This window comes from Watersipora subatra, chromosome 1 (genome assembly GCF_963576615.1).
Source record: "Watersipora subatra chromosome 1, tzWatSuba1.1, whole genome shotgun sequence".
Taxonomy (NCBI): Eukaryota; Metazoa; Bryozoa; class Gymnolaemata; order Cheilostomatida; family Watersiporidae; genus Watersipora; species Watersipora subatra.
In genome coordinates, this window is record NC_088708.1 from 5,522,586 (window position 1) to 5,539,397 (window position 16,812).

Below are 16,812 nucleotides of genomic sequence, written 5' to 3' on the forward strand. Positions count from 1 at the left end.
CTTTATCATCACCGTACAGTTCGATCCTTTGTCTTCCATGATGGACATTATATGTGCTATCATTCTTGTGTCAGCTTCCTCATGGTCTGATGCTAGACTCACTATATTTTTGTTAACTGGTTTTCCCATCAATTTGAAAACTGATTTTGTTGCACTTGGAAGAAAATGCTATGTATACATCAAGATCCTGTTTGATCTGTGCACTGCTCCTCTTTACTCAAGAATGGCATAAAGTATTTCCGGTACGTTTCATTGTATGGATCTGATTCTCTGAAAGCATCAATATAAAAAGCAATGAAAAACTTTCACCAATGACCACAAAAAGCCCAGAATAATCAGTCTATTTGGCAAGGTAATGTGCCATTGCTAGATAGCTCTATTCTAAGATAATATAAGATATACAGTATATGTTCAAGTTAGATTGATTGCAGACAAACAAAATGGCTTACCTTTGTACGGCTGGCTGTGTTGTCCTAGTGTCTTGGCGGATGAATTCTCTGAAACATACTTTGTGATATCTCACTTCCATAGCTACCAAGTCAGGGTCCTGACCAATTAAATCCAATACCTTTTGTCCATCTGGCCGTCTTCTGGCGGAGTCAATCAGCAATCCTATAAAAAAGTGAATGCCAAAAATTTATGTTGTTTGGTTACTTTGGAAGTAATAGAGGGCTGAGTAGGTCGTCATAATTATGCAGCTTATTAGTAACAAGACTTGATGCATCACCTGCTGTCAAGGTTTGTGCTTTGACTAGCGTATCTCTTACAGTTTTCTTTCCCGATTTCTTCAACCATTTATCTTCTGACATGATGTACAACTGAGGTAAAAGAGGACCAGTTCCTCTAACAGTGCCAAATGACCTTGTTTTTTTTTGTGGTTGTCTAGAATAAACCCATGACACAAATAATCAGTCATTGTAACAGTGCATGACTATAACATGGACGGAAGTCACCAACATACCTGCCAACTCTCACGCATTGGGCGTGAGACTCACGCAATCACCCCAAAAAAAAATGAAAATACGTGAGATTTTTGCCCCAATTTCCACAATTTTACACATACTATCATTGATACATCAATTGCCCCAAAACCAAATCTCACGCATTGCCCCATTCTTGGGTTGGCAGGCCTGGTCACCAAACACCATGTAGACTTTCAAATAAGTTAACACAAATGGGGCACAAATGACATTGCTCTGCTCTTACTAAACTTGTAAAACAATGTGAACATAGAGATTTATTAATGATAAATATATAATTTATGTGTATCACAATGGCAATAAAAACAATGAGGAGCAACACTATTCAGTGCCCAGTGGTGAAATGGATTGATACCACAGTACCCACCTCTTCAGAGCTGACAGTATCCTCTGCTGATTTTCTCTTCGTATGTCTGGCCTCAGCTCTTTCCAAGAGTAACTTATTGCAGTATTTTTTGTGGCATGCATAGTGACAGACAAGGTTTGTGTGTGAGTCATGTTCAAGAATGTTTGCTGCAATTACTATGTTAAGTTCATCATCCAACTCGGTTCACTTCTGTGTGTACCCCTGAGCAGTTTTTCACTGCTGTGCTGTGACTCTAACCAAGGTTTCCCCACAATTTTTCCAAACAATGGAAGACACAATCCTTATCCTCCATGCTTTTTTAACTCTTAAATGTGAAAACTTGACTCATAGCAGTAATTTCAAACGGAAAAATACCAATTTTCCGAAATTTTAGGAGTTGTCCTCTCTCAAAATAAAATCGTCCTAGAACTTCTAAATGTGACCAGTTATAGGTGTAGAAACTATATAATTGAACTCAGCATAAAATTCTGGCCAAGAATCTGATCTTACTTTATTCTCCATATTTATATAAATAAGAGTGAAAGATAGCTCTAGGCTGCTTCTCCACTAAATAGAGTCTTTCATGAAATCTATTGACTGTTAACATGGGTGTGGTTAGTAACAGTATACATACATGCCTAATGCGCTCAAGCAGTGCGCTTGTAAAACAGCTCATTAGAGCAATTAGAAAAAAATGCTGACAACAAGAAAGATCAAGAAAAACTTTTTTTCATTTGTTTTACCATTTTTGATTATTTTATCTGTAACGACTTACAAAGCAAGCGTCTTTTATCAAGCACAGCAAATTGCCCAAAACCAGATTGAACATTTTCAGGTAAGTTACATTTACACTATGGGGTTCTGCATAGGTGAAAGAACGGCTTGTGAAACTACGATGTCATAAAAGTAGAGAAGAGTTAAATATTTATAATATTTCTGTTATCTTTTACAACATTGTTTGCTATTTTATTGATATACAAAGCAAAAAAATTGGCAAAGTCAGTTCTAATTATGACCAGCTTTTTCATGACCTTCCTCACCAACAAATAAACTTTCTCAAAATATTGAATTATCAAGACAGATAAACTTAGTTCAACATAATCACCTGACATCTTACTTATCATATGTACAGTATTTGGGTTTAAAGTTGCCTAGTCAGGAGTGCCTAGTCAGGAGTACCTAGTCAGGAGTGCCTAGTCAGGAGTGCCTGTTCTGGTGCAGAAAGGGGTCACAACTCTGTGCTGGTGTTAGACAAACACTGCTCAGCCGCAGTGTCTGGTGACGTCACCATTCTCTCATCGTTACTGATAAGCACCACATAGGGTGGTCAGCACTGCATAGGCATTTATTTCTCTGACCTGATTCCTGATAAGCAAAGAGTTGGTGTTATAAAAAAGTTTAAACATGTGTTTTGTAATAAGTAATGATCTTTTGGTGTACTTCAACTTGATGTTACTTTGTATGATTTTTGCATTTTTCTCCAACAGCATAATAAAGTCAATAAACAGGTGCAGTCTATCTGAAATGCATGCCTTCTATTCAGGTTCATTCTATTTAATATCAAGTACGGCAACGAACAAGAACTTTGCTGTCTTACGTGAAAAATCGGTTTTATTCTACTGTGGAAAGAGTAGGTCTGGTTGGAACATCGCGCATATCTCCATTTTTCCTACAGTGTTTTTCCTTTATGGGTTTATCTCTGACTTTATATCGTGTAGAAAAGCTTTATCACATCATCAACACTTATCTTATATTTGCAGTTTTCAAATGAAAGATCTATCAAAAAGATTGAACCTCCTGTTATCTCACAAGCAAACATATCTCGTTCTAATACCGCTGATCGACTGAGGACAAAAACACAACAAATACAATCAGAAAGACAACAGCAAATATCAGACATATGCGCCCAAAAAACAGATATGTATGTATTCTAATTTATTTAGGGTTAGGGAGTCACACAAAGCCTATTGGTGGGTTAGGATCAGTAGGTCGTTGGTTTGAGTCACACAAAGCCTATTGGTGGGTTAGGATCAGTAGGTCGTTGGTTTGAGTCACACAAAGCCTATTGGTGGGTTAGGATCAGTAGGTCGTTGGTTTGAGTCACACAAAGCCTATTGGTGGGTTAGGATCAGTAGGTCGTTGGTTTGAGTCACACAAAGCCTATTGGTGGGTTAGGATCAGTAGGTCGTTGGTTTGAGTCACACAAAGCCTATTGGTGGGTTAGGATCAGTAGGTCGTTGGTTTGGGTCACACAAAGCCTATTAGTGGGTTAGGATCAGTAGGTCGTTGGTTTGAGTCACACAAAGCCTATTGGTGGGTTAGGATCAGTAGGTCGTTGGTTTGAGTCACACAAAGCCTATTAGTGGCTTACGATTAGTAGGTCGTTAGTTTGAGTCACACAAAGCCTATTGGTGGGTTAGGAAGGGCATCGAACCACAACTGCTCCTGTGCCAAATCTTATGAGCAAACAGTCACAATATATTCCATACCAGGCGGAAGACCATTTCCAGTGGCTGTCCCTATCAGAAAAAATTGAAAAAAGAGGAAATATGTATTTTAACTTATATTCTACATGTGATGCTTCACACTGACTGACTTATAACCCAATAGCTTAATATTGGCAAGAGGATGCAATTGCATGGTGAATATCCTTCGCTAGCCTAATGCTTACGAATTAAGAGATAAAAGCATTGAGAAGTCTAGTGTACAAACTCATAAACGAATGTATAAAAAATTCGTACACATTCATACACAAAATTATGTTCTTGATGATTGAGAATTCTGCCTTGGTACATATTGGTACATTTTGGTTTTACTGTTATTAAATGGCTAACTTGGTGGTGTGTCTTTTTAGCGCTTTAGTTCTCAACATATTTACTATATCTACTCTTACTGTCAGTTCTCAACATACTTACTATATCTACTCTTACTGTCAGTTCTCAACATACTTATTATATCTACTCTTACTGTCAGTTCTCAACATACTTATTATATCTACTCTTACTGTCAGTTCTCAACATATTTACTATATCTACTCTTACTGTCAGTTCTCAACATACTTATTATATCTACTCTTACTGTCAGTTCTCAACATACTTACTATATCTACTCTTACTGTCAGTTCTCAACATACTTATTATATCTACTCTTACTGTCAGTTCTCAACATATTTACTATATCTACTCTTACTGTCAGTTCTCAACATATTTACTATATCTACTCTTACTGTCAGTTCTCAACATATTTACTATATCTACTCTTACTGTCAGTTCTCAACATATTTACTATATCTACTCTTACTGTCAGTTCTCAACATACTTACTATATCTACTCTTACTGTCAGTTCTCAACATACTTACTATATCTACTCTTACTGTCAGTTCTCAACATACTTATTATATCTACTCTTACTGTCAGTTCTCAACATATTTACTATATCTACTCTTACTGTCAGTTCTCAACATATTTACTATATCTACTCTTACTGTCAGTTCTCAACATACTTATTATATCTACTCTTACTGTCAGTTCTCAACATATTTACTATATCTACTCTTACTGTCAGTTCTCAACATACTTACTATATCTACTCTTACTGTCAGTTCTCAACATACTTATTATATCTACTCTTACTGTCAGTTCTCAACATATTTACTATATCTACTCTTACTGTCAGTTCTCAACATACTTATTATATCTACTCTTACTGTCAGTTCTCAACATACTTACTATATCTACTCTTACTGTCAGTTCTCAACATACTTATTATATCTACTCTTACTGTCAGTTCTCAACATATTTACTATATCTACTCTTACTGTCAGTTCTCAACATATTTACTATATCTACTCTTACTGTCAGTTCTCAACATATTTACTATATCTACTCTTACTGTCAGTTCTCAACATATTTACTATATCTACTCTTACTGTCAGTTCTCAACATACTTACTATATCTACTCTTACTGTCAGTTCTCAACATACTTACTATATCTACTCTTACTGTCAGTTCTCAACATACTTATTATATCTACTCTTACTGTCAGTTCTCAACATATTTACTATATCTACTCTTACTGTCAGTTCTCAACATATTTACTATATCTACTCTTACTGTCAGTTCTCAACATACTTATTATATCTACTCTTACTGTCAGTTCTCAACATATTTACTATATCTACTCTTACTGTCAGTTCTCAACATACTTACTATATCTACTCTTACTGTCAGTTCTCAACATACTTATTATATCTACTCTTACTGTCAGTTCTCAACATACTTATTATATCTACTCTTACTGTCAGTTCTCAACATATTTACTATTTCTACTCTTACTGTCAGTTCTCAACATACTTACTATATCTACTCTTACTGTCAGTTCTCAACATACTTATTATATCTACTCTTACTGTCAGTTCTCAACATACTTATTATATCTACTCTTACTGTCAGTTCTCAACATATTTACTATTTCTACTCTTACTGTCAGTTCTCAACATACTTACTATATCTACTCTTACTGTCAGTTCTCAACATATTTACTATATCTACTCTTACTGTCAGTTCTCAACATACTTATTATATCTACTCTTACTGTCAGTTCTCAACATACTTACTATATCTACTCTTACTGTCAGTTCTCAACATACTTACTATATCTACTCTTACTGTCAGTTCTCAACATACTTATTATATCTACTCTTACTGTCAGTTCTCAACATATTTACTATTTCTACTCTTACTGTCAGTTCTCAACATACTTACTATATCTACTCTTACTGTCAGTTCTCAACATACTTACTATATCTACTCTTACTGTCAGTTCTCAACATACTTATTATATCTACTCTTACTGTCAGTTCTCAACATATTTACTATTTCTACTCTTACTGTCAGTTCTCAACATACTTACTATATCTACTCTTACTGTCAGTTCTCAACATATTTACTATATCTACTCTTACTGTCAGTTCTCAACATACTTATTATATCTACTCTTACTGTCAGTTCTCAACATATTTACTATATCTACTCTTACTGTCAGTTCTCAACATACTTATTATATCTACTCTTACTGTCAGTTCTCAACATACTTACTATATCTACTCTTACTGTCAGTTCTCAACATACTTACTATATCTACTCTTACTGTCAGTTCTCAACATACTTATTATATCTACTCTTACTGTCAGTTCTCAACATACTTATTATATCTACTCTTACTGTCAGTTCTCAACATACTTACTATATCTACTCTTACTGTCAGTTCTCAACATATTTACTATATCTACTCTTACTGTCAGTTCTCAACATATTTACTATATCTACTCTTACTGTCAGTTCTCAACATACTTACTATATCTACTCTTACTGTCAGTTCTTAACATACTTATTATATCTACTCTTACTGTCAGTTCTCAACATACTTACTATATCTACTCTTACTGTCAGTTCTCACCATACTTACTATATCTACTCTTACTGTCAGCTCTCAACATATTTACTATATCTACTCTTACTGTCAGTTCTCAACATACTTACTATATCTACTCTTACTGTCAGTTCTCAACATATTTACTATATCTACTCTTACTGTCAGTTCTCAACATACTTACTATATCTACTCTTATTGTCAGTTCTCACCATACTTACTATATCTACTCTTACTGTCAGTTCTCAACATACTTACTATATCTACTCTTACTGTCAGTTCTCAACATATTTACTATATCTACTCTTACTGTCAGTTCTCAACATACTTACTATATCTACTCTTACTGTCAGTTCTCAACATACTTACTATATCTACTCTTACTGTCAGTTCTCAACATACTTACTATATCTACTCTTACTGTCAGTTCTCAACATACTTACTATATCTACTCTTACTGTCAGTTCTCAACATACTTACTATATCTACTCTTATTGTCAGTTCTCACCATACTTACTATATCTACTCTTACTGTCAGTTCTCAACATACTTACTATATCTACTCTTACTGTCAGTTCTCAACATACTTACTATATCTACTCTTACTGTCAGTTCTCAACATACTTACTATATCTACTCTTACTGTCAGTTCTCAACATACTTACTATATCTACTCGTACTGTCAGTTCTCAACATACTTACTATGTCTACTCTTATTGTCATCCTCTTTGCACTGAATGGTTCTGTTGTCTTTTGCCACACTGTTGCAAGCTTTAAAAAAAATGTTAAAGACATTATCCTTTAGATTTGACAACTCTGCTAGACTTCTACATTCTAAACTTATAAGCGCGAGTCTGACCTGACTAGTTTTTTTATTTTGTTGCTATATGGATATACATTTTGTTTTAGTTTTTATTTTTATACAAACATTAGTGACTTTTAGATGACTACAAGATACACCTAGCTGTGTAGTTATCGGGTATCATTTAACTGATCTGCTTTGAAAACTTGGCAGTTGCAGAATAATATTCTGCTACTGCCAAGTTGCAGAATATTATTCTGCAACTTGGCGAACATTACAACATAATATGTACAAAAAATATATTATGCTTTTTGTACATATTATGTTGTATCATTACTGATAACTTTGCATGTTGTCTTTGCTTTGGGATAAAGGAACTTTGACAACACAGCCCGCTATTTTTCGACATCGTATTGCAGCGCAGGAGCAATGTAAGACAAGATCCATTTTTGACATCCTGCAGTGGGCTTAAACTAACCATTTCATCATAGCTGCTATGTAGACACATTAGTGCGCAGGTAAAACTGATGGTGTACAGTAGGATGTGTAGCGCAAGTACTATACGAAGTGTTGTAGTGAAGGTACTGTAGGAAGTGTAGTGAAGGTACTGTAGGAAGTGTAGTGAATGTACTGTAGGAAGTGTAGTGAAGGTGCTGTAGGAAGTGTAGTGAAGGTACTGTAGGAAGTGTAGTGAAGGTGCTGTAGGAAGTGTAGTGAAGGTACTGTAGGAAGTGTAGTGAAGGTGCTGTAGGAAGTGTAGTGAAGGTACTGTAAGAAGTGTAGTGAAGGTGCTGTAGGAAGTGTAGTGAAGGTACTGTAGGAAGTGTAGTGAAGGTACTGTAGGAAGTGTAGTGAAGGTACTGTAAGAAGTGTAGTGAAGGTACTGTAGGAAGTCTAGTGAAGGTACTGTAAGAAGTGTAGTGAAGGTACTGTAGGAAGTGTAGTGAAAGTACTGTAGGAAGTGCAGTGAAGGTACTGTAAGAAGTGTAGTGAATGTACTGTAAGAAGTGTAGTGAAGGTGCTGTAGGAAGTGTAGTGAAGGTACTGTAGAAAGTGTAGTGAAGGTGCTGTAGGAAGTGTAGTGAAGGTACTGTAAGAAGTGTAGTGAAGGTGCTGTAGGAAGTGTAGTGAAGGTACTGTAGAAAGTGTAGTGAAGGTGCTGTAGGAAGTGTAGTGAAGGTACTGTAAGAAGTGTAGTGAAGGTGCTGTAGGAAGTGTAGTGAAGGTACTGTAGGAAGTGTAGTGAAGGTACTGTAAGAAGTGTAGTGAAGGTACTGTAGGAAGTGTAGTGAAAGTACTGTAGGAAGTGCAGTGAAGGTACTGTAGGAAGTGTAGTGAATGTACTGTAAGAAGTGTAGTGAAGGTGCTGTAGGAAGTGTAGTGAAGGTACTGTAGGAACTGTAGTGAAGGTGCTGTATGAAGTGTAGTGAAGGTACTGTAGGGAGTGTAGTGAAGGTACTGTAGGAACTGTAGTGAAGGTACTGTAGGAAGTGTAGTGAAGGTACTGTAAAAAGTGTAATGAAGGTACTGTAAAAAGAGTAGCGAAGGTACTGTATGAAGTGTAGTGAAGGTACTGTAGGAACTGTAGTGAAGGTGCTGTATGAAGTGTAGTGAAGGTACTGTAGGGAGTGTAGTGAAGGTACTGTAGGAACTGTAGTGAAGGTACTGTAGGGAGTGTAGTGAAGGTACTGTAGGAACTGTAGTGAAGGTACTGTAGGAAGTGTAGTGAAGGTACTGTATGAAGTGTAGTTAAGGTTGTGCAACGTGTCATCACCTTCAGTGTACAGTGTCCGAATACGGAAGCTGAATGTTTGTTGGAAATATTAGATGAGTAAAACTAAAACTTCATATCTAATTTTTATCATTGTATACAGTTTGCTACAAGACTAGACACTGTAGTATTTTTCTAGCAAACTAGAATGTTATCTACACTGTTATTTTAGAATAAATCACCTTAACTAGTAACTGCCAATGTTTACCTTGACTCTCTATTTGTAAGCGTCATTTTCAACTAAACAATCTTTAATATAATACATGTAGGTATTGTAATTCTATACGAGTATATTTAACAGCTATGTCTGTGTGCATAGTCAAGTATTACCATAGATGTAAAAACTTTTATATATCTATGAGTATATATCTATGGTTTATATATCTATGAGTATTACCAATGTATCTACAGCTTCTATAGTAAATACTGCATGGCTGCTTTGTATATTCCATTAAGCTTTGCGACCTTTCTAGTATCACCTTCTCGCGTTTCTCATGACCTTTCAATATCTAGTTTTTGCATTTCGTAATGAAAACGCAGCACAATAGCTGCATTGTTTTCTCATAAGGCTGCTAATCGATGGCATTGGCATTACTGGTGCAACACCCATTGTCATCTCATAAATCAATGTTTGCTTACATCGTCAGTGTACATCTTTATTAATTAGCAAGGTTAGTTAAATTCAAAACAATACAATGTATACCGTTGACCCAAGTCTCACAAAAATATAGTAGGGTTTAATGTAAATGCACACTGCTCGGCACCCTTACTCCTTGTTATTGAGCGAGCAATCATTACAACTGCATCCATCATTCAACTGACCTATCAAACAGAATCTTTGCTCAATAGGATGCTGGAACAACAAATTCTAGCTTATTATGTATTTATACAGTAACAACTTGCTTATAACTATATTATATATAAAAACTGCTTCCTCAACCGATTAACCCAAGTGGGTGGTAATGGCTACTCAATTTCGGGTCTCCTATCAGAGATCTTGAAGTTAGAGCACCTGCTTTAAAATCTTAGTCGTTCTCAAATGCACACATTTCTGCAACTTGTGTTGATTGTTGCCAGTATTGGGGCCACATTTAATGCGCAGGTTTTATTGTTAAATATATAACTGTGACAATATACTGAGCAATCCCAATAGAGATGTAACAGTTGTTCCTCTTTCATTGTTTCATGCAGACGTAAGAAAACCTCTAAGGGGATACCATGGAAGCTGAACAAAAAGGATAAGTACCTATACTGCCCAATACCTAAAGCTGGTTGGAGTAGCTGGAAGAGGCTGTGGTTCTACACAAGTGGAGTCATCAGCAGCTATGAAACTGATGTGGGTATTAGAAGTGATCTCGATGCTCATGTCTATAATCTAAAAAGTGAGGCACAAGTGCAATCTGCATGGAAAAGTGGAGGTTATAATTTCTCTTTCGTGTTTGTGAGGTGAGTACAACACTTTCAATATTCCTCTAAAAGGTTAAATTCTACACGAACAAACAACTCCAACAAGTTTATAAACAGCAAGCTGTACTATTGGTTGCAGTAAACTGGCAATGTAATTTATTGATGAAATTAAATTATGATTAAATTGATGAAAAGTTGTAAATTGTCAAAAATTATTATATGGGTATGGTGGTGTTAAAGCCTGAAAATATGACATAATACTAGTTAACAGCATAAGTGTTTCCGTTTATTTTTAAAGAATCCCAAGAAACCAACAGCCAAAGATACTAGATAGTAAATGGAAATATACAGAAATGACAACTCCCAATTAAGGTGGCATGCAATAGGCGTATATCAACATTTGCTAATATTTAAAGATCTTACATCGCAATTCAGTTGATGGTGAGTTGATGACTAGTGCTCATTGCGTAAACAGTGTAGTGCTTAGATTTACGTAGGACATCTGGCAAGAAGCTTTGTGTACAAGCTTCACTGGATGTTGCTGTTTGACAACCTTTTGGTGTTGATATATGAAAGTATACTAGAAATTCCCCTGTCATACAGCCCACGACCAAAGTGCTATTGGAAAAAAGAAAGGGTGCTGATGGTTGAGAAATACAATATTAGCAGTCAAATGGCACTGCAGTGCAATAGGATAACTGCAATGGTAGCTGTAATGTACTGGGTGTGGGTGTTATTATGTACAACAAACAGCAATAATGAATGGAAAAGATTATATGTTTATATCTCTCCCCTACAATAAGAAAAATGCAAAATTTGAAGTAAAATGCATTGATATTATTAGAATAACCAATATTATTAATATAGTAATATAGTAATAATAGAAAACCAATGCACAATTTTGTTTACATTTCAAAACGTCATAGCTAACAATATCAAAAAGTTGTGATATTTATATAGATTTTTAGAAAATCTATTTAACAAAACTATTCAGAAAAAATAATAACAGTAACATATTGCTCATCATCGATGTTGTTAGTGTGACTATAACATTTCAATAGTCATCCAAACTTATAATTAAATATTGTAATAATCTCATAAGAATCGTTAGAAAAAAATATCATCATTTCCTTTACTTTCACTGCTTTGGACATCAGTTAGAATACCAAAGTGCTCAAAAGTGTCCAAAATGTCAGTTACTTTGAAATCGGCAAAAAAGAAACGATTATATTTTAGTACTTCTACGTTAATTACAGAAACCTTCGGCAAGTCGACAATGCTATAGACTGGTGAAATGTGCATGTTATTTTTTCGTGAAATGCGCACGACTTAATGGTTCTATTCTCTATCGCTCGGCGTATCGTTTGCTGGTCTTAATTTTGATAAAAATAAGGCTTGGCAAGTTTTAATAACGATTTTCGGCCAAATTAATCTGTCTATTTGTGTATAATTCGATCAGATGGATAAGTTTTAAGATATTGTCGACAATTTACAAAGATTTGGTAACATATTTAAATAGGTTTTTATGTGTTTCGTATCATTATTATACTTAAACGACTCGACTGAAAATGGTTAAATTTGTTGATGGGATTTCGGCACAAGGGTTTGCAACGTTGTTGATGAATAATTTTCGTGAGTTGTGTGCACATGCATTTATCATAAAACTCTCAAACATTCGCTCCGCTAGTGTTTAGTCGTGGGATGAACCTACTTGACTGTGCAGAGATATTTATACTTTGCCACCATTGTAGCAGATTGAAGCTTCAACAAATGCTCACTAGCTCGGTTTTCACTGTGGGTGCGCATTGATATGTATGCATAAATTTGCTTTGAGGTAGTGTTCAAATCTAAGTTAACTATCAGTAAAATGTTTCAACCTAGGGATATTACTACGTGTACATGTTGTTATCAGGAAACTGTGAACGCCTTTTAAAATATTTTCCAATGAAGCATTTCGTAAATTAAAGCGCAAGAAATTAAAGAATAGTTTGTTTTATTAGACAAAAATTATCCCTCTTTTCTGTTAGCATGATACCTAAAAAAGACACGGACTTAGTATAGAATATTTTGCGAGGTTTAATAATTAAGAGAAATGAACTTATTGTCAACTGTTAATAGCTCAATGAATATACAGTAATATAGCAAACCCTCTGCATAGTACAAATATACAGTAATATAGCAAACCCTCTGCATAGTACAAATATACAGTAATATAGCAAACCCTCTGCATAGTACAAAGTATATTGATGTGTTAGTGCCGTTAGTAGTACAGCAAAACAAAAGTAATATTTTTATTAGATTGCTATAACTTGTCACAGTAATAATTCTGTAGGATTTTCAAAACGGGTGCAGTAAAACAATTTGACTCTACTTTGATGAAAATAGAGCCAAATCTTCTGACGACTCTTAAAAGAGGACGCATAAATTTAGAACAAACAATTCCTGAGACTATATAATAGCCAGAGAAGTACTATTTGGTAATGTGAATAATAGGTAAACTTATGTGTACATGCGAGCAAAGACCAGTTTCTTAGGCAAATGGAAAGTGATTTTTGCTCGTATCTCTATGGTTTTCTGCTCAGCTGTTTGGTTATTCAATTAAAAGCTGCCTTTTTGCGAGGAAAAAACCTTTTATTATATGCTACATCGCTTGATGTTCGGAGATACACACCATGGCTTCTCATAGAATTAATTCACTGCATAACTACTCTGCGTAATTGACACTGATGTTACGACTATGAATGTGCTCCAGAGTAGGCATTGTTATTTACGAGCATGTAAATACATATACATCTTTACCTGTATGTACATATAAGTTTTCATGCAGGTAAATAGCAGTGCTTAATCTGAAGTGCCAATATAGATATACAGTGTCAATTGCATAGAATGGTTATGCAGTGAGATAATCACGTACAGGTATATGAGAAGCTGTGGCATGTATATATGAACACCACGGAATGTAGCATTAAATAAAAGGGTTTTCTCACAAATAGCAGCATCTACAATGTAATTGAATGACAAAACAGAAAGGCAGAAAATGGTAGCCAATACTAAGCAAAACATGCTCCATTTGGCTATAAAACTGATTATAAAATTGTTCGTGGGATAAGAGAAGTTTAAGAGTCTATAGTGATGTAAATTTCAGACCAGCCAAACAGACAGACAAGTTTCTCGTCTTTATGTAATAAACAAACTGAATGCCCGGAGTTACAACTAGTAATAAAAAATATCTTTAATAGAAAATTTATTTTTAATCAACACAACTTCTACTGTTTTAACTTTTAAATGAAGGTGTTTGTTTATGTCTGTGTGTGTCCGGCCAATGCACAATTCAAATATCTGAAAGCTTGAGACATAGCTAAAAAAAAGATGGTTGAATAATATTTTTTACTTGTTATGCTAAACATTTGTTCAAGACTTAAAGCAGCTGATAAACAGTGTCAGGTCATGTAGTTGCCCTTGGCTAAGCTTCTTTACCCAATGAATTTAAGTAACTTATACTAGTCTAAATCTATGTACGTTGTATACAAACCTCAGTGTTTGTCTATCATCTGTCGCTCGTATGTCAATCACTTTTGTTTGTAACTTTATCACATAATAGTGATAAAGTTACAAACAAAAAATCCAGTGAGTCAAAAACAAGTCACACACTAGATAGCTATTCAACACCGGTTGCAACTATATGACTAATAAAGGCATTGGGACTATTCATCATATCAATTTGGTAGTTGGCTCAGCATCAGTGCTGCCAAACTCAAACACTTTAAGAATAAGTATGCATGTTGTTAACAAACGAAAGAAAACGTCTGTTAACTAAATGAACACCTCTTTACTATACTCTCTTATTACAATTCTTTTCAAGTTTCTAAAACCTTTTTCTTTGCTGCCCATTTATTGTCAGCACTGACAATGACGAAGCTCGTTGGTCCATACGGCACTTTGAAAAGTCTGTGTTTGAGCGTGATGCCATTATATGGGCTCACAAAGTTTTCTAAGCAATTTTAGACTTCAGGAAACCTAAACAGTGCTTTTTATGGCAAAGTCCCTAAAAGGCATGTTTTTGATTGGAGGGCAAACTGTAAATTGGAAAAGAGGGTTGATGGTCATATACAACCTGTTTGTACCTATGTTTAGTTACTAATAATTGATTGTTTTTACAAGTGTTAAAAAAACCAAAACATTACCTATGTATCATACACCATGACTATCAACCGTGTCAACGCAGTAAGTGCACATTTAACAAAAATACACTCTTCTTCAAAGTATTTGTTTTTTGTTAGAAGTTTTCTAAACACCAAAATGCTATTACAAGTAGAATGGCAATCAGGTATATAGCCACATGGGCAGACATTCATGCAATGACAGTTGTTGACTAATAAATTAATGGTCTAGCACTACATATTGAGGGATCGCTGAAAATAATGTATATCCATAATACATGATACACCCAAAACCTGAGTCTTGCTAACTACCCTTCATAATATTATACTTAGGCTATACTTGAACACAGATCTCTACTAATTGTAAATCTATTAGTTATCACACAGCAAAGAAAGGCGCATAAAGAAAAACTCTTCGCTAAGTCACTATTGTATGCTAGATACTAAAATAGTCTCTTTTCATCAAAAGAGTGGTTTTGCTATGAAAAATCACTGTATCATTGTGGACTTGTGAGGATTTTTTCAAACTATGTAAACCTGTTTCTTAAAAGAGTAGTAAGTTATTTATTGTATTTTGGAAGCTTAAACGACTAATAGAAGCAGCAGATACAAATAAAGAACCGATAAGTACTATCTTTAGACTTACTAAGGGTCATACAAAAGATTTTTTACATCTGCATTGTCAATTTTAGCGAGAGTTGTCTGCTTGCAGCTGATACCTCAAATTATTGCATTATCGTTCTTATAAAGTCTTTTTAAATCTGTACTTGATTGGTCTTATTCTAATAATTACATATCATAGATGTTCTCCTGCACTATGTTAAATCAATTTGTTTACCTTTATTATTATATTCTCAAATATTTAGAGGTCTTCTATGATAAGTATTGACATCTTAGACCTATTAATAATACTTATAGTTTATAGTATAGTTAATTAAGTATAGTTAATAGGTCTATGATTGACATTCAACTTGGCGGAATTATGTGGTTTTGTTGTAGGAATCCATGGGAAAGACTCGTTTCAGCTTATATAAACAAGGCTGTTGAATATAACTATTCCAGAATTCTTCATACTCCTTGTCGGTGGGAATCTATGGAGCCATATAAACCGGATCTAACATTTGAACAGTTTTTAACTTGCATTGCTGATGGTTCTAGAGAAATGCATTGGGCACCACAGTGGTATCTCTGCAATATTTGTCGAATAAAATTTGACTTTATCGGTCATATGGAAACAGTGAAAGAGGATGCAGCTTTTGTCCTCAGCGCTATAGGCCTGAAGGCTACATATCCCCATTCATTTGCCTCTACCAAGTATTCTACTAAAGAGGTGATGACCGAATGGTACCAATCTATACCAAAAAGTCTCTTACAACGCCTTGCAGTCATTTATACGCATGATTTTGAGCTGCACGGATATAGCCGCAATCCTCCTGGAAGAGAAGATCTGTCATAGTGTTCGCTACTTAGTGTTTCAATCTTGCAAAACCTTTCCTTAATTTTTTAAATGTCATAACAGTCTTTTTCTGGAACGCTGGAATATGAAAGATCGACACAATTACACATTAACAATAAAGCATTACAAAAACTATACTTTCTACATTTGGAGAAATACCCAGGTTTAGTTTTATTATGCTAGGTACTAGCTTTTTACACCTTTTCACTCATATATATATACCATTTGTTGTCAATAACTGAGTACATGTATACTGTCGCATCATTTGTCTGTTTGTCAAGACATTAAAACATTAGGTTATTTTAATAAAAATGATGCTTCTGTATAGAGATACTAACTCAGTTTTAGAGTTAGTGAACATCTTTGTTTTGGAAGAGTAAAAACTTAGTAAAACCATTTGTATAATGCCAAACTTGTTTACAATCACAAAGTACATGTTTAAATTAACATTAGTAAGA

General features: G+C 34.8%; 1 protein-coding gene across 1 annotated transcript; it reads left to right on the forward strand.

Annotated features, from left to right (window-relative positions):
* Positions 1 to 1,273: 1,273 nt before the first annotated feature.
* On the forward strand, positions 1,274 to 16,354 carry LOC137392311 (carbohydrate sulfotransferase 14-like). Its single transcript, XM_068079001.1, has 4 exons — positions 1,274 to 1,387; positions 3,087 to 3,247; positions 10,523 to 10,777; positions 15,898 to 16,354. The coding sequence occupies exons 1-4, from the start codon at positions 1,274 to 1,276 to the stop codon at positions 16,352 to 16,354; spliced, it is 987 nt and encodes a 328-aa protein (XP_067935102.1).
* Positions 16,355 to 16,812: the final 458 nt, after the last annotated feature.